The sequence below is a fragment of the Phyllostomus discolor genome, chromosome 5 (genome assembly GCF_004126475.2).
Source record: "Phyllostomus discolor isolate MPI-MPIP mPhyDis1 chromosome 5, mPhyDis1.pri.v3, whole genome shotgun sequence".
Classification (NCBI taxonomy): Eukaryota; Metazoa; Chordata; class Mammalia; order Chiroptera; family Phyllostomidae; genus Phyllostomus; species Phyllostomus discolor.
In genome coordinates this window covers 122,052,824-122,074,587 of record NC_040907.2, presented here as the reverse complement: position 1 = coordinate 122,074,587, position 21,764 = coordinate 122,052,824, and the positions used below count along the sequence as shown (strand labels likewise).

The window sequence follows — 21,764 nt, the reverse complement described above, 5'->3', positions numbered from 1 at the left end:
TTCTTTTTATTTGCAGAAGCTCTTATAATTTTTATTGCAGTTAAATCCATGATCTTTTTCTTTATGGCTTCAGTCTTAAATGTTAATAATGCTTTAGATGATAGAAATATCCATGTGTTTTTCCTGGTACTTATAATATTTAATTTTTTCAAGTTATAATATTTACTTGCCTAGATAGACAGCTGTGTGTTCCATTGCCATACTGAATCATTTCATCCATTTGCCACCGATTTGAAATAAAACCTTTTTGAAATGCTGACCTTTCCTGTAGGCGTCAGTGTTCTGGTCTTTCAGTGATCTATGGACCTCTTTCCCCGTGCCAGATGTGCAGTTGTAATTATTATAACTCCATACCACTTAAAATTTTTAAGTTTTAATTCAAATATTTTATACTGATAGTTTCTTTAGTATGGAAAAATTCTAGAAAGATAATATAAATATTTTTTTCAGTTGTTCTAAAAACTGATTAACTTGAAAATGTCTTCCTCTAATAAGATCTATAGTATCTGACAGGATCCATTTCCCATGTGTGTTTAGGTAGCAGGGGGAGGCTTTGTGGCACATTGGGAGCGCCTTATTGGAAAGGTTTGAGACAGGGGCTGCCCTCTGTTCTCACCACCTTGGCGGGGAAATTGACCTTTGATGATGGCTTCCTGAAGAGACTGACAGAAGGGAAGGATCCACCTTTTGGAGTTACGTTCTGCATATAGGCATCCTTGGGCAGCTTTTAAAGCTATAGTTTATATTTCATACCTCTCCCAAAATGAAACATTAAAATATTTTTTCATATATGTATCAATTCAGGGATGTGGATTTGCCAAGTCTGCAGACCAAAGAAAAAGGGAAGAAAACTACTTCATGAGAAAGCTGCACAAATAAAACGACGATATGCAAAACCCATTGGACGACCGAAAAATAAATTAAAGCAACGATTGTTGTAGGTTGAGATCTTATCAAAAAGAATACTTTATGTTGTGCTTTAAAATATAGGTGATTGTCACCCCCTTAGGTTCCATGAACTTTTTGCCATTATTTTTACAAACTCAAGGGATGGGGAATATTTCTCCTTTTACGTATATAAGCTGTGGAAATTTGTTTGAAAATAACATTTTTAATTACAATTGGCGTTTTGGGGTCTTCTGTTGGCAGTATCTGTGATGTGAAGTAACATTTTCAAGCAGCAGGATGGAAGCAGAATGTAAGAACTTAAAACAATTGTTCAGCTACTTTGTTACTGGCTGAGCATTAGAAGAGCTTAAATACATGAATATTTATATTGGGATTTTAAAACAAGAGAGGGATTTGTTTATAGTGAATTTCTTTTGTTGCTCCAGATAACGTTTTAGAAAAATACTTCTTTTTTTCTGGTGCTAACTTAGTATTATAATTTTTAAAGATACCTTTTATGAAATCTGACCTTCTAAGAAACCTGCTAATGACTGTCTTCATGTTTGCCTCCAAAGAGTTAGCACCATTTGGCATGTGCGTATGTGTGCAGGTGTACAATGCACACAAAAATAACAATTTGCTGTGGCCTGCAGGTCTGCTGTGATAGGCCCATAGCCCCGTTTCTACTAGCCTTTGCCACATTGGTGTGCATGACAGCCCAGTAGAACATTAGCAGGAGTTACTTGGAAAGGTAGAGAAAAGATTAGAAGTGGATTCATGTGTTTTTATAGAGTGGGGGTATATTTTCTTTTAAATATATATTTTTATTTTTCAATTACAGTTGACATATATATTAATTCCAGCTATACACCCCAGTGATTAGACATTACATAATTTATTAAACGGTCATCCTGATAGATCTCCCATCCAGCTGACACCATACAAAACATTACTGACTATATTCTTGCTGTACTTTACATCCCCATGACTGTTCTGTAACAACCAATTTGTACTTTTTTTAATCCCCACCTGAGGATATGTTTATTGTTTTTTGGGGGGGGAGGGGGTGAGGAGCAGAGAGAGAAACATTGATACGAGAGAAGCATTAATCAGTTACCATCTGTACACGGCCTGACCAGGGATCGAACCCACAACATAGGTGTGTGCCCTGACCGGGAATGGAATCGGATACCTCCTAGTGTAAGGGATGATGTTCCAACCAACTGAGCAACCCAGCCAGACCCAATTTGTACTTCGTAATCTGTTTACCTTTTTCACCCATCCTCCCAACGCCCTCCCTCCCACCCAGGGTTTTGACTATCAACATTAAATAAGGTATTTAGAAATGAAATCAGTAGACCTGCATATTGATGTGGGTCTGTCAATAAGACCAAGCCTAGCTCTCGAAAGAGTCATTGTTATATAAAAATGACCTAGGTATTCTTCATGCACACTGCACACACACCAGATATCTTACTTGCTCGCTCTTTTCTCCCCTAATTTTATCTGAAGCAATTCACTATATAAGCTGCTCACAGAAAAACGTATCTTCCTGTCTTTATATCATCAGAGGAGAAATAGAAAAATGTGTGATCTTTTCTAGAGTTTTCTGTGAATCTTTATGAAAACCCTTTAACTGGTAGACATTTTTAAGTGGAATTTTTGTTAATTTCTGGAGGCAAACGTGAAATGTATTTATGAATAAAATCTTTCATATTAGCGTCATTTGAAGTAGAAATTATATGTTTTTGCATTCATCCTGTGTGAGCATTGTTCTTGAAATGGGACTGTATCCTCAGGGCCCAATTAAAAAAAAACAAATTAGGATATAAACTTTTTGAACAAAGGACACAGCTGAAAATTGCATCTGGCACCAATCCTAACTTTTTGTTTGTCCAAAATTGTCCTTTGAGCTTAGGAATTTTTAAGACAGTCTAGGGAGTATTCCTTTGTACATGCTTTATAAGTATATTATCCTTTCTGGGCAATCGATTTTAGATACAGTCCAAATACCAGTTGTAATGTGAAACATATTAGCCTGGTGAGCTGTTTATAGGTGGCCCTCACCTTGACACTAGAGATCTTCAGCATTAACCTGATTTGGCTGAGTAGGTGGAGTCAGGCAAAAAGCTTCTGGTGGCTTAGCTGCCCCAGATAAGCCTGGTAGTTCATCCAGTTAGTTCATCTACACCAGCCTCCCCTTCTGCTGACTGATGAAATTGTTCATTAAATCTTTATGTACAAGATGACCCCAAAATTGTGCTCTTCAATTTGTAATTAATTAAGATATTTTTATAATTCTATATCATATCATTTTCAGGCTTCCATTCTTCATTATTAGCCTGCAGCTAAATTGATAATTTTTAAAGTGCATTTTTGGGCCCTGGCACAGCCATAATTCACATGCAGATGTTTCTATTGTGTAAAATTCTGCTGCAAAATGGGTAGCTTTCCATGCTGTAGTCTGAGGTGAAGGCAGGCAGCTGTGTTGACTATAAGCAGCTGTGTTAGTGGAGTGACCTCCAGTTTCTGTCGCCCGCACAGCTGTATAGGCAGAGCCAGCACCAAAGGAACCGAAATGGCAGTCAGAACCAGTGTTTAAAGATTCTGACTCCAGGTGTCTGATAATGACCATGGTAAATGTGCTGCTTCTTCACCAGACTTTCCATGTCATGTCTAACCTGCTGTAGCTTTTCTTTAATCATTTCTTCAGTTTTTTGCTATTGTTGTCCTTTTTTCAGCAATATTTTATACTGTAATTAATTGTCTTCTTTATTTAGAGAGTATTATTGGTTATCTTCCCATCCTAAGCATAAACTGCTGAGAGGAAGAGGGTATCTTTTAATGTTTTCTTTAAAAAACAAAAAAAGGCTACTAATTCATAGACATACCCAAATTCTATTTATATAGATTTTCCAGTTAAAATTGCTTCTAACTAGAGGTTCAGTAAGCTTATTCTTTGCTTCTATATAATACAGCTTATTTTCTTTAATATTTTAAAAAAGACAAATCAGGAAATCATAATTACTTACAATAACACCAGGGTAACATTTTTATTTAATTATAATGAAAGCATTGCGTATTCTTTCATTTTCTTCAGAAATTTTCTTGCCTGTATCCAGTGCCCTTGGGTGCACAGGGATTCTTCCAGCACCTGTTGGACGGGCCCTAGGGGAACAGTGACATGCAGATGTAGTTGCTGCTGACTGTTCCAACGGAGAAACATCTAGGTGGAGGCACACATATGAAAACTGTCAAACAGTTTTTAGGGTTGCAATTCAGTTTCTTAAGTGTAAGCACATTGAATGCATCTACTTGCTATAAATTTGTTTTAGATACCTTTATAATTCTATTCTTAAATGCTGATACTATTCTCTAAATTTCTGCCTAGGTCTGTAACCAGTGATGAAGGATCCATGAATGCATTCACAGGAAGGGGGTCACCTGGTAGGGGTCAAAAGACTAAAGTCTGTACCACACCTTCATCTGGTCATGCTGCATCTGGGAAGGACTCAAGCAGCAGATTGGCTGTTACAGACCCCACTCGGCCTGGTGCCACCACCAAAATCACCACCACCTCCACCTACATTTCTGCCTCTACACTTAAAGTTAACAAGAAAACCAAAGGGCTCATTGATGGCCTTACTAAGTTTTTTACACCATCACCTGATGGTCGCAGATCACGAGGTGAAATAATAGACTTTTCAAAGCACTATCGTCCAAGGAAAAAGGTCTCTCAGAAACAGTCATGCACTTCTCATGTGTTGGCTACAGGTACCACACAAAAGCTAAAACCTCCACCTTCTTCACTTCCACCCCCAGCCCCCATCTCTGGTCAGAGCCCCAGTTCACAAAAGTCCAGCACTTCCACCTCTTCTACCTCCCCCCAGAGCTCTTCCAGCCAGTCCAGTGTGCCCTCCTTTAGCAGCCTTACCAGTAATAGCCAGTTGAAGGCACTCTTTGACGGACTTTCTCATATCTATACCACTCAGGGACAGTCTCGAAAAAAGGGACACCCAAGTTATGCACCGCCCAAACGTATGCGTCGTAAAACTGAATTATCTTCCACAGCAAAATCTAAAGCTCATTTCTTTGGAAAAAGAGATATTAGAAATAGGTTTATTTCTCACTCCTCCTCCTCTAGCTGGGGGATGGCTAGAGGACGTATTTTTAAAGCATTTGCTCACTTCAAGCGAACAACTTTCCTTAAAAAGCACAGGATGCTAGGCAGATTAAAATATAAAGTGACCCCTCAGATGGGGACCCCCTCACCAGGGAAGGGGAGCTTGACAGACGGAAGGATTAAACCTGATCAGGATGATGGTAAGCAAAAGGTCAAAGCTCCAACCAAACCTGCGTCCCATCCCTTTCTCCCCAACCCCGAAAAGAATAAATAAATCAATACCTATTCTTCACATAGGTCTTAGCTATTTCTCTTGTTCTCACTTCACTTTCATACAGAAACAGTGAAACTTTGACCTTTTTCTAATGCTGACTAAACCTCCAAAATGTTGTTTTTTTCCAACTAATACTCTCCCACCTTTTATTATTTATCTCCATTTGTAGTGACACTAGGACCCCCAGATGCCTTCATAGCGTTGCTTATGGCTTTGTAGTCCCGCATGAGTAGCCACTGTCACGCCTCTGCCATGTCCTTTCCGTGCCGCCCCTTCAGCCACAGTGCTGTGTGGCTGCACGCTGTCAGTGCCTCCAGCAGGGGGGATTGCCGCTCCTCAGTCCCCTCTGCTCCATTGCTTTCTCATGACCAAGTTCATCCTGCTTCCTTCTCAACAGAGCCTGATCTGTGATTCTGTGAGGTGTGCTTTTGGGTGTGAGTGTGTCTGTGTGTGTATTCACTTTAGGAAGAAAACTGATTTCATAATTTCATTTAACAAATTGGCCCATTACATTTGCTACCCTTTATAAAACAAAAAACCAAAAATGTGTCGTTTGGAAAAATGGTAGATTTTATTATCCCGAAAGTGGTAATGGGAATTCTTTAACTAGACTTCTAATCTTGGTTGAAAAATCTGATTTTGCTTTTTGTTGCTCTTACTTTTCCTCATTTATTTATTGAGGCTATGAGAAGATGACAGTGATTATTCAAATAAAAATTTGGGTACAGCAGGGAAAGGGTACTGCTGGATCTTTGAACAGTGCTTATCTGTAAAAGCTTTAAAGCTTTAAAAAAAATCCCTATTTGCCCACTGTACTAATTTGGTGCCGTTTTGGTGATATACAGTGGTTATTCATGATTCAAGTCAGTGAGTACACTTTTTGCTGGTTTTAAATGACAGATACCGAAATCAAAATAAGCATCAAACAAGAAAGTACAGATATAAATGTGATTGGAAACAAGGATACCGTTACTGAAGAGGATTTGGATGTTTTTAAACAAGCCCAGGAACTTTCTTGGGAGGTAAGGCCAGGATACCGTATTTTCATACCAAGGATAATATGTGACTTTTCAGGATCTGTTTATTATGAAATTACTGCTTTGATTTTATAGAGACTCCCCCTCAAGCTCTTTTGTGGTTCTTTAACCATGACCATGATCATTCTTATTGACTGTGCTTTCAGAGACGTCTCTATTCTTAAAAGTTGGCACACGCTCAGCTGGTCTCACAAACTAGACCAGAGTAGCAGTAGTTGAGGCGGATTTTGAAAAACACCTTCTAGTTGTGAAGGAATAGACTTCTGATGATTTTTGCTCAAATTTAGAAAATAGCAATTTAAAATCATGAACAAAAAGAAGAATATCACTTTTAAATTTACCAATGCTTCTGCCAACACAGATGGCCAGCCATATGAGAAATGTCTCATAATTTTAACTCTTTGGCATTGTTAAAGGCAATATTGTGTTGTATGATTGGTGACAGTCACTTTTATTTTTATTGTCCAGTAATTTTTTTAAATTATTCCACTTAAAATATTAACTCCACTTAGCTGTTGTCACCAAAACATTGAAAGATAAGGCTGTTGGATTTCTCAGAGACAAATTTATTATGGATTGTGAATTTTGTATGTTGGTAGACCTCATTCAGTTGGCACAGTGCTCGGGGATAAACTCCCTACCCCACCTCACTTCCTTTTTTAGGAAGGGGAGGTATCTATAGGCTCTTAAACTTTATTTTAGTAACAGGCCTTTGGGCCAAATACTTTGATGGTTTCTAGTTTAGGGGCTATTGAATATTTCCATTCCTAATTCTGCCCCTACAGTATGCTTTGTATTGTTTTTCCTTTGGCTATGATAAATGTCAAAACTGTCTCTAGTCCTTAAGATTCTAAGTCCTCAGATATAACCATTTTTTAAGCCCACTCTGACATTCATAGATAAACAGGGTGAGCAGCAGGCCATTATCTGAATGATACTATTAATTCTAAAGCCCTCCCTTCCCAACATGCTAACACTGGCTTTTTCATTTAAAGAACATTTCTTGTCTGTCAGGCACTGTGCTAGACTTGGAATACCACAGTGAATCAGACGGACAAAGTTCTTAACCTTGTGTAGCCCACTGCACAGGAGAGGGCAGGAGGAGAGGACAGGTGTGAAACTGCAGACTTCACAGTTGATTATGTCATTATAATTGGGATAAATGTTACTTCATGGAGGAGCAGGGAACTGTAAGAGTCTATATAATAGTCTCATCATCTTTTAATTTCCTCAGTTTCAATATATTGCAACAGATTATTGAATTCAGTTCAATAGACATTTGTATTTATATCATTCTATCTTGCTGATACCCTTTTTTAGGGTATTTGTTTATGTATAAATCTAATGCAAAGTTGATTATTATTTCACAAGGCCTTTAAAGTCTTTCCAAAAACATGAAAATATTATTGAGATTAGGGTTCTGGTTTTGATAGGTTTTCATATCCGGTGGTGAAAGAACAAAAATGTAAGTAAGGAGATCCTCTTCTGATACTTACATTTTACTTCTTTTTTTTTTAAGATTTTATTTATTTATTTTTAGAGAGGGAAGGGAGGGAGATAGAGAGAGAGAGAGAGAAACATCAATGTGTGGTTGCTGGGGGTCATGGCCTACAACCCAGGCATGTACCCTGTCTGGGAATCGAACCTGCGACACTTTGGTTCGCAGCCCGAGCTCAATCCACTGAGCTACGCCAGCCAGGGCTACATTTTACTTCTTTTCTTTTCTTTTCTTTTCTTTTTCTCTGACAGAAAATAGAATGTGAGAGTGGAGTGGAAGACTGTGGCCGGTACCCTTCTGTAATAGAATTTGGGAAATATGAAATCCAAACCTGGTACTCCTCGCCTTACCCACAGGAATATGCAAGGTAATGGAATAAGCCTGCAGGTACATAACTTTAATGTCATATATGTGAGGAAGGAAAAATCATGATTCTAAAGCAGTTATTTATTATCTTCAGAACATAAATTTTGATAGTAGGTTATAAGTGCTTCCAAAACTATTTTGCCAGTGTCTGTTTTATAATATTCACTGTTCTATGTAAGCTTCGAACACTCCTTAGTCACATAGGCATTGTGAACTTTGCCTTTTAACTTCTAGACCATGCTTTCTCTTTTTGGTTAATTGGGTAAGTGTTATTTGTATATGAAACAAAATCAGGGAAGAAAAATAGCCATTATAAAATATTTGGTAGTTTCTCCTCAGTTGCCATTTTCCTAATAAGTTAAGAAAAGTAATTTGTCTCATCTATGATTTTGGGCATTTTATTTTTGAGTGTTTTACTGAAATGTAGCAAAAGAAGGAAAAATGGGAGAATGTAGGTCATTGTGGGTAGCCTTAAGAGACTGTTCCCCAAATCTTCAAAGCTATCTGTGACTAACTGGTTGAACGTGAGGAGAAAATAATGGTACTAGAGTTTTCATTTGTCTTGAACTAAGATTCATTGTGAGATCGTCCTGAACTAACATATTTTAAAATGGTTATCATGAGAGCAGATTTTTTCTTCAGGTACATCACAGTGTACTTTATTAGTATCTTCTCAAATTTTTTAGCCTGCAAAGTTTCTGGTAATCACACTTGTGCTTTTTGTGTATAATAAATATTGTCCTTTTCTCAACCATGTGGGCCAGTCATCTAACTGGAGAGAATGGGGAGCGTGTTCTAGAAGTTAAGTGGCAAACTGTCAGGAGTCTTGATTTCTCTTTCCAGGTTATGTCACTCATCTCTGTGTTCTTGAGCAATTTGTTTTAAACCACCAATGAGCTTAAATTTGCATGGGTAATCAATCATGCCATTGTATTCTGAGAGCTTCAGATAAGATGTGCATACAAGTCCAAGATTTCTTTTTTTTTTTTAGATTATTTATTTATTTATTTATTTATTTTTAGAGAGGGAAGGGAGAGAGAAGGGGGGGGGGAGAGAGAGAGAGAGAGAGACAGACATTAATGTGCGGTTGCTGGGAGCCATGGCCTACAACCCAGGCATGTGCCCCGACTGGGAATCAAACCTGTGATGCCTGGTTTGTAGCCCATGCTCAATTCACTGAGCTACACCAGCCAGGGCACAAGTCCAAGATTTAAAATTACATTTATCTGAGTTTGTACCTAACTCTCCTCAAAAATATTTCTCCTCCCTCTTATACCCCAAAGACCTTGAAAGTGCTTCTAAACATCCACTTAAGTGTGATAGGGTCCAGGTGAAATATGTTATAATTTTTTAAAGTTCTTATTTTTAGAGAGGAGGGAGGGAGAGAGAAAAAGGGAGAGAAATATTGATCTGTTACCTCTCACACGTACCCTGACTGGGCACCCAACCCACAACCCATCCATGTGCCCTGACTGGGAATTGAACCGACCACTTCTTAACTTTGCAGGACCATGCTCAACCAACTGAGTCAGGCAGGTTAGCGCAAAATATGCTACAGGTTTTAAGGAGAAAAAGTCAGCAGGGGAAAGAAATCTATTTGTCTAATGTTACTCAAAAGAGTCAGCAGAATTGGTAGAAACAAACAAGATCTTTTGACTTCCCTATGCTTACTGCTTTAGACTATATAAAACTATGATAATAACTTTAAAGTTATCTCATCCTTAAATATAAGTGGAAACAGCTATATACTAGGACTCTTAAGCCTTTTAAGTATGAAGATTATTTTTTAAATAATCACTTCTTTCTGAGTAAAAGATTATTATAGTTACATCACTGACCACATATACTATTGAAATGTGAAATTAAATGTGAAATTTGATAAGTACGCGTGGCCACCTGAAGGATGCTGTCCTATGGTTGACTTTTAGAGGAGTGGTTTCAGTTCCAAAACCTTTCTTTCTTTAGGACATTTCTAAGGAAACAAATGATTTATTCACAAACTTAAGGCAACAAATATTATGTTGAAAAATAATGTAAGGTTTGTACATTCTCTTACTTTTTTTTTGTAATTCTTTCAAGTGCTATTATATAGCCTTTCTATGACTTAGAGAAAATTGAACAGTATTTATTATTTTCCCCTGAACAGAATAATTAACCTGAAAGACTCTTTGATTTTTAAATTTTAACAGATTACCAAAGCTTTACCTGTGTGAATTCTGTCTTAAATATATGAAAAGTAAAAACATTTTGTTAAGACACTCAAAGAAATGTGGATGGTTTCATCCTCCAGCAAATGAAATTTACCGAAGGAAAGACCTTTCAGTATTTGAGGTAAGCATGTGCAAATAAACTCAGCTGTTGAAACTTAGTATTTCAAATTGTTAACTATGTACTGAATTGTTTGTAGAAGGTGCAAAGTATATTCATTTGTGACATTGAAATTCAGACTGCTCTTTAAAATATCTCCATGTTTTGGAATGTTTAACCATATTAAGGGACCATTTAGATAGATAATAAATTCTGCCTTTATCATATTAACTTTTTTTGTCTTCCTCCAAATCTCTGTCTGCACCAGATATAGTCACCAGTGGATTTATGATCTCCTCACCGCTTTGTAAATTCTCTCTCCTTTGGCAGGAGACATCAGCTATGTTCTGCAGCTCCAGCCAATGTCTGGCAGGTGCTCACTCTTTCAGGGAATTGAGCAGCTGTACATATGTCCTCAATACACAGCCACCTGTGTTTCCGTCATTTCTTGGCAGAGTTGGTAATCCTTTTGGTGAGACCCCAGCAGATGTTCGACACCCCCCACCCCTCTGCCGCCCCTCATCTGGGTGGACGGCCACCCCTGGAGAACTCTGCTGTTCACAGGAACCCCTTGTGGCTATGTGTCTGTCACTGTGGGTTCTTGACAATTTTGTGTTTTCAGAATTGATTTAGTAGCAAAAGGTTTGTTGCCTCTATGTCATTTCATTGTTTAATCATCCTCTACTGTCAGTTTAAGGAATCCGATTTAGCTGAGAGAGTTGTACCTTGAGGAGACCATGCCTTTCTTTCCTGTTATTGCCTCTTCACAGGGCTTCTTTCTGTACTGATTATTCTCTGCACTCCAGTCAAGAATTTCCTTCGCCCTGTTTTATTTTCTTCTCTGTTACCCATCTTGGTGCATTATTTCCATTCCTGGGTCCTCAGAACAAGCCTTCCTTGAACAGTAAACACGATATTTTCTTCATCTGAAATACAGTTTTACTTTAGGATTCTCTTTTTCTGAATTGTTCAGACTGAAATTTATTATTCTGCCCCATGTTTCTCTTTAGTTCTGGCCTATAATGTCTTGAATTACATTTAATACAGGGAGGGTCATACATAGGTTTCTGTCATGGATCAGCCTTCCCCTCTCAGACAAGCTTGGGCCCACTTTTTCCCAAGACTGATCAGAGAATACAGCTAACTCCAGCTGTGTCTTACAGATTTTTTAAAGGCCCTCTTCCTGGTTATATCAGGCTCTTTTGGCAATCTTAAAGAAAGAAGGGTATTTTTGCTTAGAAGATTGGGTGTTAGTGCTTACTAAAGGATAGGTACAGGGTTTCCAAACTTGGGCACTATTCATATTTCAAGCTGGATATTTTTTGTTGCAGGGGGCTGCCTTATGAATTGTAGAGTGTTTAGCAGCATCCATGGCCTCTACAACAAAATGCCAATAATACCAGCACCACCCCCCGCCAGTACTAACAAACAGAAGTGTCTCCATATATAGCCCATGTCTTTTGGGGGGCAAAATCATACCAAGTGAGGACGACTGGGCTGGGGGAAGCCTAATGGAGTTGCTTGTCCTTCCTGTTGTTAGTCTCAGGGTGCCACCCAGCCAGCCCCAACCAGCTGAGACTGCAGAGCTATTCTCAGTTGAGGTTTAACTCACATTCAACTTTCTTGTTGGCTCCTTCCTCAGTGCCTTGGATCCTTTCTTTTAACCAAACTAAAATGAAATTACCGTCTCATTGTTTCCCTGAAAAACAGAACAGTTGTTGGCTTTTAAGTCATTGTTAAATAAATTACCATGAATCTGTCTGTGGGGCTACAGTTTTCATAAATCCAGGAGAGTTTTCTTGAGGGTAAGAGAATCAGTCTTGTCAGGCTGGTGATAATGGTCTGTTATTTCAGGGCAGGTGCTTTTGGAATACACAGAGATGAGAGGGAGGAAACTCAGAAGCAGGTCTGTAAAGTTTATTTATAAAAATAATTGAAGGAAGAATTCCGGTCAAGATGGCAGCATAGACAGACATGGCTTGCCTGCTTGCACAACCACATCAAAATTATAACTAAATTGTAGAACAGCCATCTCTCGGCACTGTCAGAAATCCAGTTGAATGGAAGTCTGACAAGTACAGAATTAAAGAAACCACCTCCATGCAGACTGGTAGGAGGGGCACAGATGCAGAACAAGCTGGTCCCACATCCACATGCTGTGGATGAAAATTCAAGTGGGAAATCCCAGGAGTGAGGAGTCCCAGCCCAGGTTTCCAGTCCCAGGAAGAGAAATTCCCACAACTTCTGGCTGCAAAAACCAGTGGGAATTGTGTTGGTGGAAGAAACTTCTGGAGTACCAAGCAGTTCCTCTTAAAGAACCCACACACGGACTCACCTATTCAGACTCACTCCCTCTGAGCTCCAGCACCAGGGTGGCAGCTTAAAGGGCACCAGAGGCATAAAGGCTGGTACCATATCTTATGGAGTGATCAATCTGTCTAACACTATTTGACCTGCCTTGGAGATCCTCAGAGACTCCACCCCACCAAACTTACAAGCCCACCCAAACTGCTTTTCCATATGAATGGCTGGTCTGGGCTCAAACTGCACAACTTCTAAATCCTCTCAAATAAGCAATAGTTGACCTCAGTGAGCCCCAGGCCCAGCTCTAGCAGCAGCCAGCCTAGATTCTCAGATTGGTTTCACCTGGCAATCTCCAAGCTCAGCACAAGTAGCAGCCATCTCAAATTGCTTTTTAGCTCAGGAAGGCTGGCCCTGGTCAAAACACAGGTGGGGGCTGACCTTGGCCTGCCCCTGCACGGCTGATCCTCCACGGAGGGTGGAAGTTGGTGGTCAGTGGTCACAGCCAGTCCTTGCAGCTCATTGGCCTGGATTCATTCTTCCCATGGATCTGCCAACAACAACCAAGGTTCAATTACAAGAGCAGGGTGTACTCATCTCACAGGGCACACCTCAGTACCTAGCTTGGGTGATAGGGTCAGCTGTGCCACTGGACCCTACAGGACATCTACTATATTAGACCATGTTACCAAGACAGGGAGTCATAACAGCTCTACCTAATACATAGAAACAAACACAGGGAGCCTGCCAAAATGAGTAGACAAAGAAACGTGGCCCAGATGAAAGAACAGATCAGAACTCCAGAAAGAGTTAAAGGAAGTGGAGATAAGCAATCTATCATTTGCAGAGTTCAAAACACTGGTTATAAGGATGCTCAAGGAACTTAGTGAGGACTTCAGCAACATAAAAAAGATCCAGTCAGAAATAAAGGATTCACTAATTGAAATAAAGAACAATTTACAGGGAAACAACAATGCAGTGGATAAAGCCAAGAATCAAGTCAATAATTTAGAACATAAAGAAGCAAAAAAAGGCTGGTACCGTATTTTAACAACAAGAAGAAAAAGAAATCCAAAAAAGTGAAGGGTAGTATAAGCAGCCACTGGGACAACTTCAAGAGCTCCATCATTTACATCATAGGGGTGGCAGAAAGAGAAGAGAAAGAGCAAGACATTAGAAATCTATTTAAAATAATGAAAGAAAACTCCCCTAATTTGGTAAAGGACATAGACATGCAAGTCCAGGAAATACAGAGAGTCCCAAATAAGATGGACATAAAGAGACCCACTCCAAGATACATCATAATTAAAATGCCAAAGGTTAAAAAAAGGAGAGAATCATGAAAGCAGCAAGAGAAAAGTAGTGAAGTTACTTACAGGGAAGTTCCTATGAGACTGTCAGCTGAATTCTCAAAAGAAACTTTGCAGACCAGAAGGGATTGGCAAGAAATATTCAAAGTCATGAAAAGCAAGGACTACATCCAAGATTGCTTTACCCAGCAAAGCTATCATTTAGAATTGAAGGGCAGAGAAAGAGTTTCCCAGAAAAGAAAAAAACTAAAGGAGTTCATCATCACCAAACCATTATTATATGAAATGTTAAAGGAGTTTCTTTAAGAAAAAAGAAGATGAAAACAAGAACAATAAAATGGCAAAAATATATATCTACCAATATTTGAGTCAAAAAAAGAAGTTAAGCAAATGAGAAGAACAGAGACAGAATCATGGGTACAGAGAGCGTTTCGATGGGTACAGATGGGAGGGTGGTGGGAGAGGGTGGCTGAAGAGGTTAGGGGATTAAGAAGTACAAATAGGTAGTTACAGAATAGCCATGGGGATGTAAAGTACAGTACAGGAAATGGAGTAGCCAAAGAACTTATAGAGATGACCTATGGACATGAACAATGGTGAGGGGATTGCCTGAGGGAGTGAGGGAGGCTGGGTGGGGGGAACAAAAGGGGAAAAATCAGGACAACTATAATATCAAGATCAATGAAATATAATTTTTAAAAAATTAACAAAAATGGGGCTTCCAGCCAAGATGGAGGCATAGGTAGACATATTCTGCCTCTTCACACAACCAAAAGATGGACAGAGACAAATTTTAAAACAAAATACAACCAGAACTGCCAGAAAAGTGAACTGTATAGAAGTCTGACAACTAAAGAGTAAAAGAAACATTCATCCAGACAGGTAGGAGGGGCAGAAATGGGCAGCTGGGGTGGAGAGGACTTGTAGTTAGGCGGTGGTTGGTGGACTGGGAGGAACAACTGGGGAGCAAGACAGGCCAGGTAACCTAGGGTTCTAGCATAGTGAAATAAAGCCTCAAAACCTCTGATTAAGAAACCTGTGGGGGCTGCAGTGGTGGGAGAAACTCCCAGCACCACAAGAGAGTTCGTTGGAGAGACCCACAGGGTCCTAGAACATACCCACCTGGAAATCAGCACCAGAAGGGCCCTATTTGCTTGTGGATACCAAACAAAGTAACTGAAAGCCAGCCAAGAGCTGAGTAAGTGACATTGTTCCTTCTCTAACCCCTTCCCCACATATAGCAGCACAACGCAGCAACGTTGCGTTGCAAAATGAAATAAAGGAAAATATACAGGGAACCAACAGTGATGGAAAGGAAACCGGTACTGAAATCAACGATTTGGAGCAGAAGGAAGAAATAAACATTCAACCAGAACAGAATGAAGAAACGAGAATTCAAAAAAAATGAATGAAGAGTTAGGGACCTCTGGGACAACTTGAAACGTTCCAACATATGAATCTTAGGGGTGTCAGAAGGAGAACAAGAGCAAGAAATGAAAACTTATTTGAAAAAATAATGGAGAATTTCCCCAGTCTGGCAAAGAAAATAGACTTCCAGGAAGTCCTGGAAGCTCAGAGAGTCCCAAAGAAGTTGGACCCAAGGAAACACAAACCAAGGCACATCATAATTAAATTACTCAAGATTAAAGAGGAGAGAATCTTAAAAGCAGCAAGAAAAAAGGAGATAGTTACCTACAAAGGAGTTCCCATAAGTCCATCAGCTGATTTCTCAAAAGAAACCTTGCAGGCAAGAAGGGGCTAGAAAGAAGTATTCCAAGTCGTGAAAGGCAAGGACCTACATCCAAGATTAGTCTATCCAGCAAAGCTATCATTTAGAATGGAAGGGCAGATAAATTGCCTACCAGATAAGGTCAAGTTAAAGGAGTTCATCACAACGTCCTTATTATATGAAATGTTAAAGGGACTTATCTAAGAAAAAGGTAATCAAAAATATGAACAGTAAGATGACAACAAACTCAGAGCTATCAACAACCAAACCCCCCAAAACAAAAACAAATGAAGTAAAAACTAGAACAGGAACAGATTAACAGAAATGGAGATCACATGGAGGGTTATCATCGGGGAGAGATACAGGGAGGGGAGGAATGCAGGGAAAGGTACAGAGAATAAGTAGCATAAATGGTAGTTTCAAAATAGACAGGGGGAGGTTAAGAATAGTATAGGAAATGTAGAAGCCAAAGAACTTACATGTATGACCCATGGAGATGGGTTGTGGGGGGATGCAAGTGGGAAGAGGGTGCATGGCTAAAGGGAAAAATGGAACAACTGTAATAGCATAATCAATAAAATACATTTGAAAAAATAACAAAAATATAATTGAAGAAATTAAATAAGGACCAGGTTCCCAATTCTATAGTCTAAGTTAATACTTATTGGAAACCATGTAGGAAACTTTTTTCTTACTAGTTTCCTAAGTGTCTTATAAAATAAATAAAGAATAAACACAGATTACTACTTTCCTGTCTTCACTTTATCTGTCACTCTTGAAAGCATGCTATATTATACCTTTCACAACTGGTAGGACTTTGCTTAGGCATTGTCATCTCTATTTTTCTGGTTCACAGATACGTCTTTGTCCTTTTTGTAATGTACTACCATTTCCAAAAAGACCATACTCCCAAATACATAAAACCTTTCTTTAATTAAAGAGAGAATTGTATCCTCTGTGCCCGTTGCCCATATTTGATTATGTTGCTATGTGTGGGACCTAGGTTTTATCCAAGGGAAATAGTTATATGAAGTCTAAAAATAATTTGTGCAATATGAGAACCTTTATGGTCCACTGGAGACTGAAGAACAGTCAAGTTCATTGTTAAAGAGCTCTGGTTAGCAAATACCCATTTCCCCTAAGAAAAGTGCTGGGGAAATTCTTCTTGAATCTGCACTGATTTCTGTTTTCAACGAGTAACTACATTTGATCAAAGAAATTGGCATCTGTGCTTAGCCTCCTGTCTATAGCCATCAGTATCACAGCTTGACTCTTTTATTTTGAAGAGAAGTAGACTGTAATCATGGTACTTATTGTAGGCTGAAATTCATCTCACTTTCTCTGTAAGTATTCCCAACATAGAAATTTTATCTTTTCCAATTATATTTGAAATGATGCTTGGGATAAAACCAAAATGGAAGAAGCCTCTTTTGCTAATCCTCACTTGTGAAGAGTCAGAGTAATACAGTTCATTTATTTTATTTTTATGTGAAGCCCTTTTGAAAACAACATAAAGTTTAACTTACTTGAACAGTATTTTGATTTGTTTCCATTTCTTAATTCAGGTTTACTTGGTTGAAGCAGAGAGGTCCATGCCTGATTATTTTTTACTCATAATAATTGCAAATAAAAATTACTCCTTTGTTAGTGGTTTGGCCTTTCTTCAGGTAGCTTAAAGAGAAATTTAAGCTATCTTAAATTTAAGCTATCTTAAATTTACCCCAATTTAAAGGAAAAGGTGGAATTCTGATTTGCCAAGTGACATTTATTTTCTGTTTAACTTTATATTTGTTTAATATAGTGTTTTAATCTCTTAGTTTGGGGTTTGGAAATAAAACTATATACTTTCCAAACACCATATAAAAACAATTTTAGATTGAGTGGTATTTCTGTATTAAATAATGTTGTCTGTTTCTCTTTGCTAGGTTGATGGAAATATGAGCAAAATTTATTGCCAAAACCTTTGCTTGTTAGCCAAGCTCTTCCTGGACCACAAAACGCTGTATTATGATGTCGAGCCATTCCTTTTTTATGTCCTAACAAAAAATGATGAAAAGGGCTGTCATCTGGTTGGATACTTCTCTAAGGTAAAACAAGAGCCTGTGTGACCTTTGTTGCCTTTTTCAGAATGTTTTTGGTAGAGCCCAATGCTCTGAATAGGGTGAGCTTTTTATCACTTTAATTTGAGTAAGTGACACATATTCCTCAAAAGCTCAGGTTCTTGTTCAGAGCTTATTAAAAAAAAATAAAAACAATATGAACATTGTGCCTACGAAGTGTGCAAAGGACCTCAGCACTGTTTGCTCTCCTGATTGTCAGCTTCCGTATAATGTTGTAATTGCTGCTTACAGACCACCTAGCATCTTTGACTTTCTAAATGTTAAGGCTATTTCCTTTTTCCTCCTAAGTGGTGTCAACATGAAGGTCTCAGTGTAATGTAGCATTTGAGAGGTAATTCTCATTTATACTCAGTGCATTCCCTCTGTGGTCATCAGTATCTCAGTGAATTGGAACATTGGCATTTAGATAGTCAGGCTGATATAGTGACTGGTTTTACTCTTTCATCTGTTACTCTCTGTGCTATTGTTTTAAGATCTGAAGTAGTCTCTGCTTTAGAAGGCCTAAGTATCTCCGACTGTTAATGTAGGGAAGCCCTTGCTTTATGGAATGTGTATAGTTTTTTTTCCCCCACTGGTTCAAAGCGATTCTCTCACATTGTTCTGTCCAAAGGCTTTTGAGAAACAACTCATATGTAGTAAAGGAAAACTTGAGTTTGGAGTACTTACTACCAGGTAATGACCTTAACTATTCTTAGGCATATAGGAAATAGTTTAATGTGCCAGGATGATAATTATTCAGGCAAAAGGTAAAATGATCCAAACTCTGTGTTTTCTTTCTTTTATGTTATATTTTTTTATATTAGGTGATAAGTGAATTTTAATGACTCTACTCTTGTATAAGTGGAATGCTTTATAAAAATGTCATTTTCAGGGAACAGCTAAAGATAGAATATATATGCAGATCCATTACAGACTGAAAGATGACAGACAATTAACACAAAACTTTAGGAAATCTACTTATATAATTTACAAAATACCTTACCTTTTCAATAGGTAATAAAGATCTTTTTCTCTAAAAAGTTGAAAAGAATAGTAGTAATGATTGTCCTTCCTATTAGAACGTGGTGCTCTTTAAATGCATATGAGTTTAAACGTCAATGGTTAAAGGTGCCCACTGTCCCTGTCCTGCTCAGGCTGGCCCCTGGGTATGGTTGGTGGTGACTCTTGTGGTTTGAGTCTCTGCCTTTCTTCCTCCTTGAGGGCCTGCATTTTACTCAGAACAAACTAAACTTTTTCTGTTTTGTCCCGTTTCTTTTGTAGTATAGCAACACCCGCTGTAATGCCTTACCATACTTGGAATTCTAGTATTCTTTGACAGTGTAGTGGAACAAAAATTCATCTAAAAATTAACCACGTTAAAAGACTAGAGACAAATCAAACTGTATTCTAAATGTAAATTGAAATGTGAAGGACTGTGGCCCTTTGGAGTTATACTTAAACCAAATTCTAGAGGTTACAGCTAAAGTGGCCTAGATGACCTAGAAAAATTCATTGTAAATTGTTGCATGCATATGACTTTCCAAGCACATAACAGACTGTACTAAACAGGAGAGAGAAAAGGAGCAGTTATTTTATCCGAAGATCAGGAGTCAGCTGTAATAATGTGTTAAGGGGAGGCATCGGTGGGGAGAGGAACACTGTTGAATTGGATTTCAAAAAATCTCCTAGGAATAGGAAGGCATACTTTGGCATAAAAGAATGGCATCAAGGATAAATCCTTTTAACCTGTGTACATTTCTTTTTAGATAGAATGACCAATTTGCCTAACTTGGCAAAGTAGACTAATTATTCAAACCTTTGCCACTGATGCTCACAGTCAGTGATGGACAATCCTGTTTTTGAGGAAAACTGATGTGTGTAGTTCTTCCTCCTCATTTCGTAGAGACTCCACAGATAGCTACAAATGTGCAAAAGTTGGAAATACATCTTTTTCACAAAGAAATCTTTAATTCTGCCCTGTAGGATTTTTTCCACAAACATTTCCTGTGATCTTTCAAATGGGTTCATTAAAGATCTGGGTGTTCTGAAGTAATTCTTTGATGTGGTTAGTACCATTTGCGGTCAATCTTATTTGTGGTTTTTATTTGGCCAGAGCATTCACAGCCTCAAAAGCCCTTACCAGATCTTCTCTGTGTAGGTTTTGGCGGCTTCTGTGTACTCTGAATAAAATATTGCTGCTCTGATGCCACAGAAAATTGCAACTCTTCCCTAGCTATAAGAACATATTCTTCCCAATCTTCCTTTTGGTTTCAGGCTGTTTTTGGCCTCACTTTTGTTTGGAGGTGTCGGGGTTTCTTGTTGCTGTTGTCTCTCTTGTTTTGTATTCCTGGTTTGAAATGGAGATTAATTATTTCTCTAGCTTTTCACTTAGACTTTTTATTCATAGGAGAAATGTATTTGTGCAAATCTACCCCCACACATGCTATTTCAGTTTCACTGGGGCATTTGCTCAAAGGCAGGAGACATAACTGCTACTGCAGAGTTGTAAGTTATTTAGCAAGGTAGCCGGCTAACTTACCGCTCTGGGTCAGCTGTGTTTTGTTTTGTTTTGTTTTTAACCTGTCCCCCCAAGTTGTTTGAGCATTTCTTCCATACTGCCTGTGTTATTTCATTCAGCTCGTATTTCCTTGGATTCTTTGTTCATATTTTATGGTACTGACTTCCAAGAATAAAGACATAAATGAAAGGCATGCCTGGAGTTCATGATTTGTCGTTAGCTGCTGGTTTGGTTGATTAACAGTATGATTATTCTGCTTGATCCTTACCTAACACTTCGGCTCACCTAAGTGGACCATTGTACAAGGACGGTGGCAGGTGCAGGGAATTGCCCACTTCAGCAGAGTTCTGACATACTTGATCTGTTTCTCCTTCCCGCAGGAAAAGCTTTGCCAGCAGAAGTATAATGTCTCCTGCATAATGATCATGCCCCAGCACCAAAGGCAAGGATTTGGACGGTTTCTCATTGATTTCAGTAAGTGAAGTGCTTTATTTACTTTCCTGATCCAGCGAGCTGATGGCTATGAAAGGAAGGAGTAACATAAAACTTTATTTAACCTTTGTTGTTTTTATCAATACATAATGGGTTTTCTATTTATATTTACATAGCTTAGAAAATCTTCCTCAAGTGAAAAATTTACTGCTGCTCACTTCTGTACTCCAGGAAATTGAGACTAGATCTCTCAGCAGAGTCACTAGCTTACAAAGCCATTACCCTGAATGAACTGGCAGAATTGCATTCCATTCCACAGTGTTCATGCTCATTAGCACCGAAAGAGGCAATTATTTGCGATTAAAGCCAAAGAAAGTGTTATTTAAAAAGATTTTCAGCTTTCTAAAATTTTGCCTATGATCTTCTACAGTACAGAGCAGGAAAGGAATATTTCTCTTTAGAAAAACAGTTCTTTAGGTAGCCTGTTCTTTGAGCCTCTCTAGGAGAAATAACTATTTTGTTCACTTCCGTTTTCTATTATGGAAATAATTACAATGTTTACATCTAGAGGTTGCCCAAGAAACATTTTTATATGTATTAGTATCTTTTGAGTCTCCTCAATTAAAACTGCAGTAATATATGAAAGTATGCACAGGATAATGTGAGAAAATGGTAGTGTTTTTCTCCTTTGTATTACATTGTGTGTGCGAATGTAGTGGCACGGCAATGCCTGGATAACACAGAGGCCAGGTATCCTGTGAAAATGCTTATTTCTGACAGTGTCAAAATCTGTCACTAAAAACCATGTGCTTCTTCTTCGCCAGATTGTAGTTTGTCTTCCTTTAAACTGAAAGAAGAAAAATTCAGGAAATTGTAAAATTC

At 38.4% G+C, this 21,764-nt stretch overlaps 1 protein-coding gene across 1 annotated transcript in view; it reads left to right on the top strand.

Moving 5' to 3' along the window:
• Nucleotides 1–21,764, top strand: part of KAT6B (lysine acetyltransferase 6B) — a 176,618-nt gene that overhangs the window by 122,745 nt on the left and 32,109 nt on the right. The window contains 7 exon segments of the mRNA XM_036027509.1: nt 805–937; nt 4,280–5,211; nt 6,186–6,307; nt 8,072–8,187; nt 10,376–10,517; nt 17,759–17,920; nt 20,831–20,924. Coding sequence (XP_035883402.1) covers nt 805–937; nt 4,280–5,211; nt 6,186–6,307; nt 8,072–8,187; nt 10,376–10,517; nt 17,759–17,920; nt 20,831–20,924 — 1,701 coding nt within the window.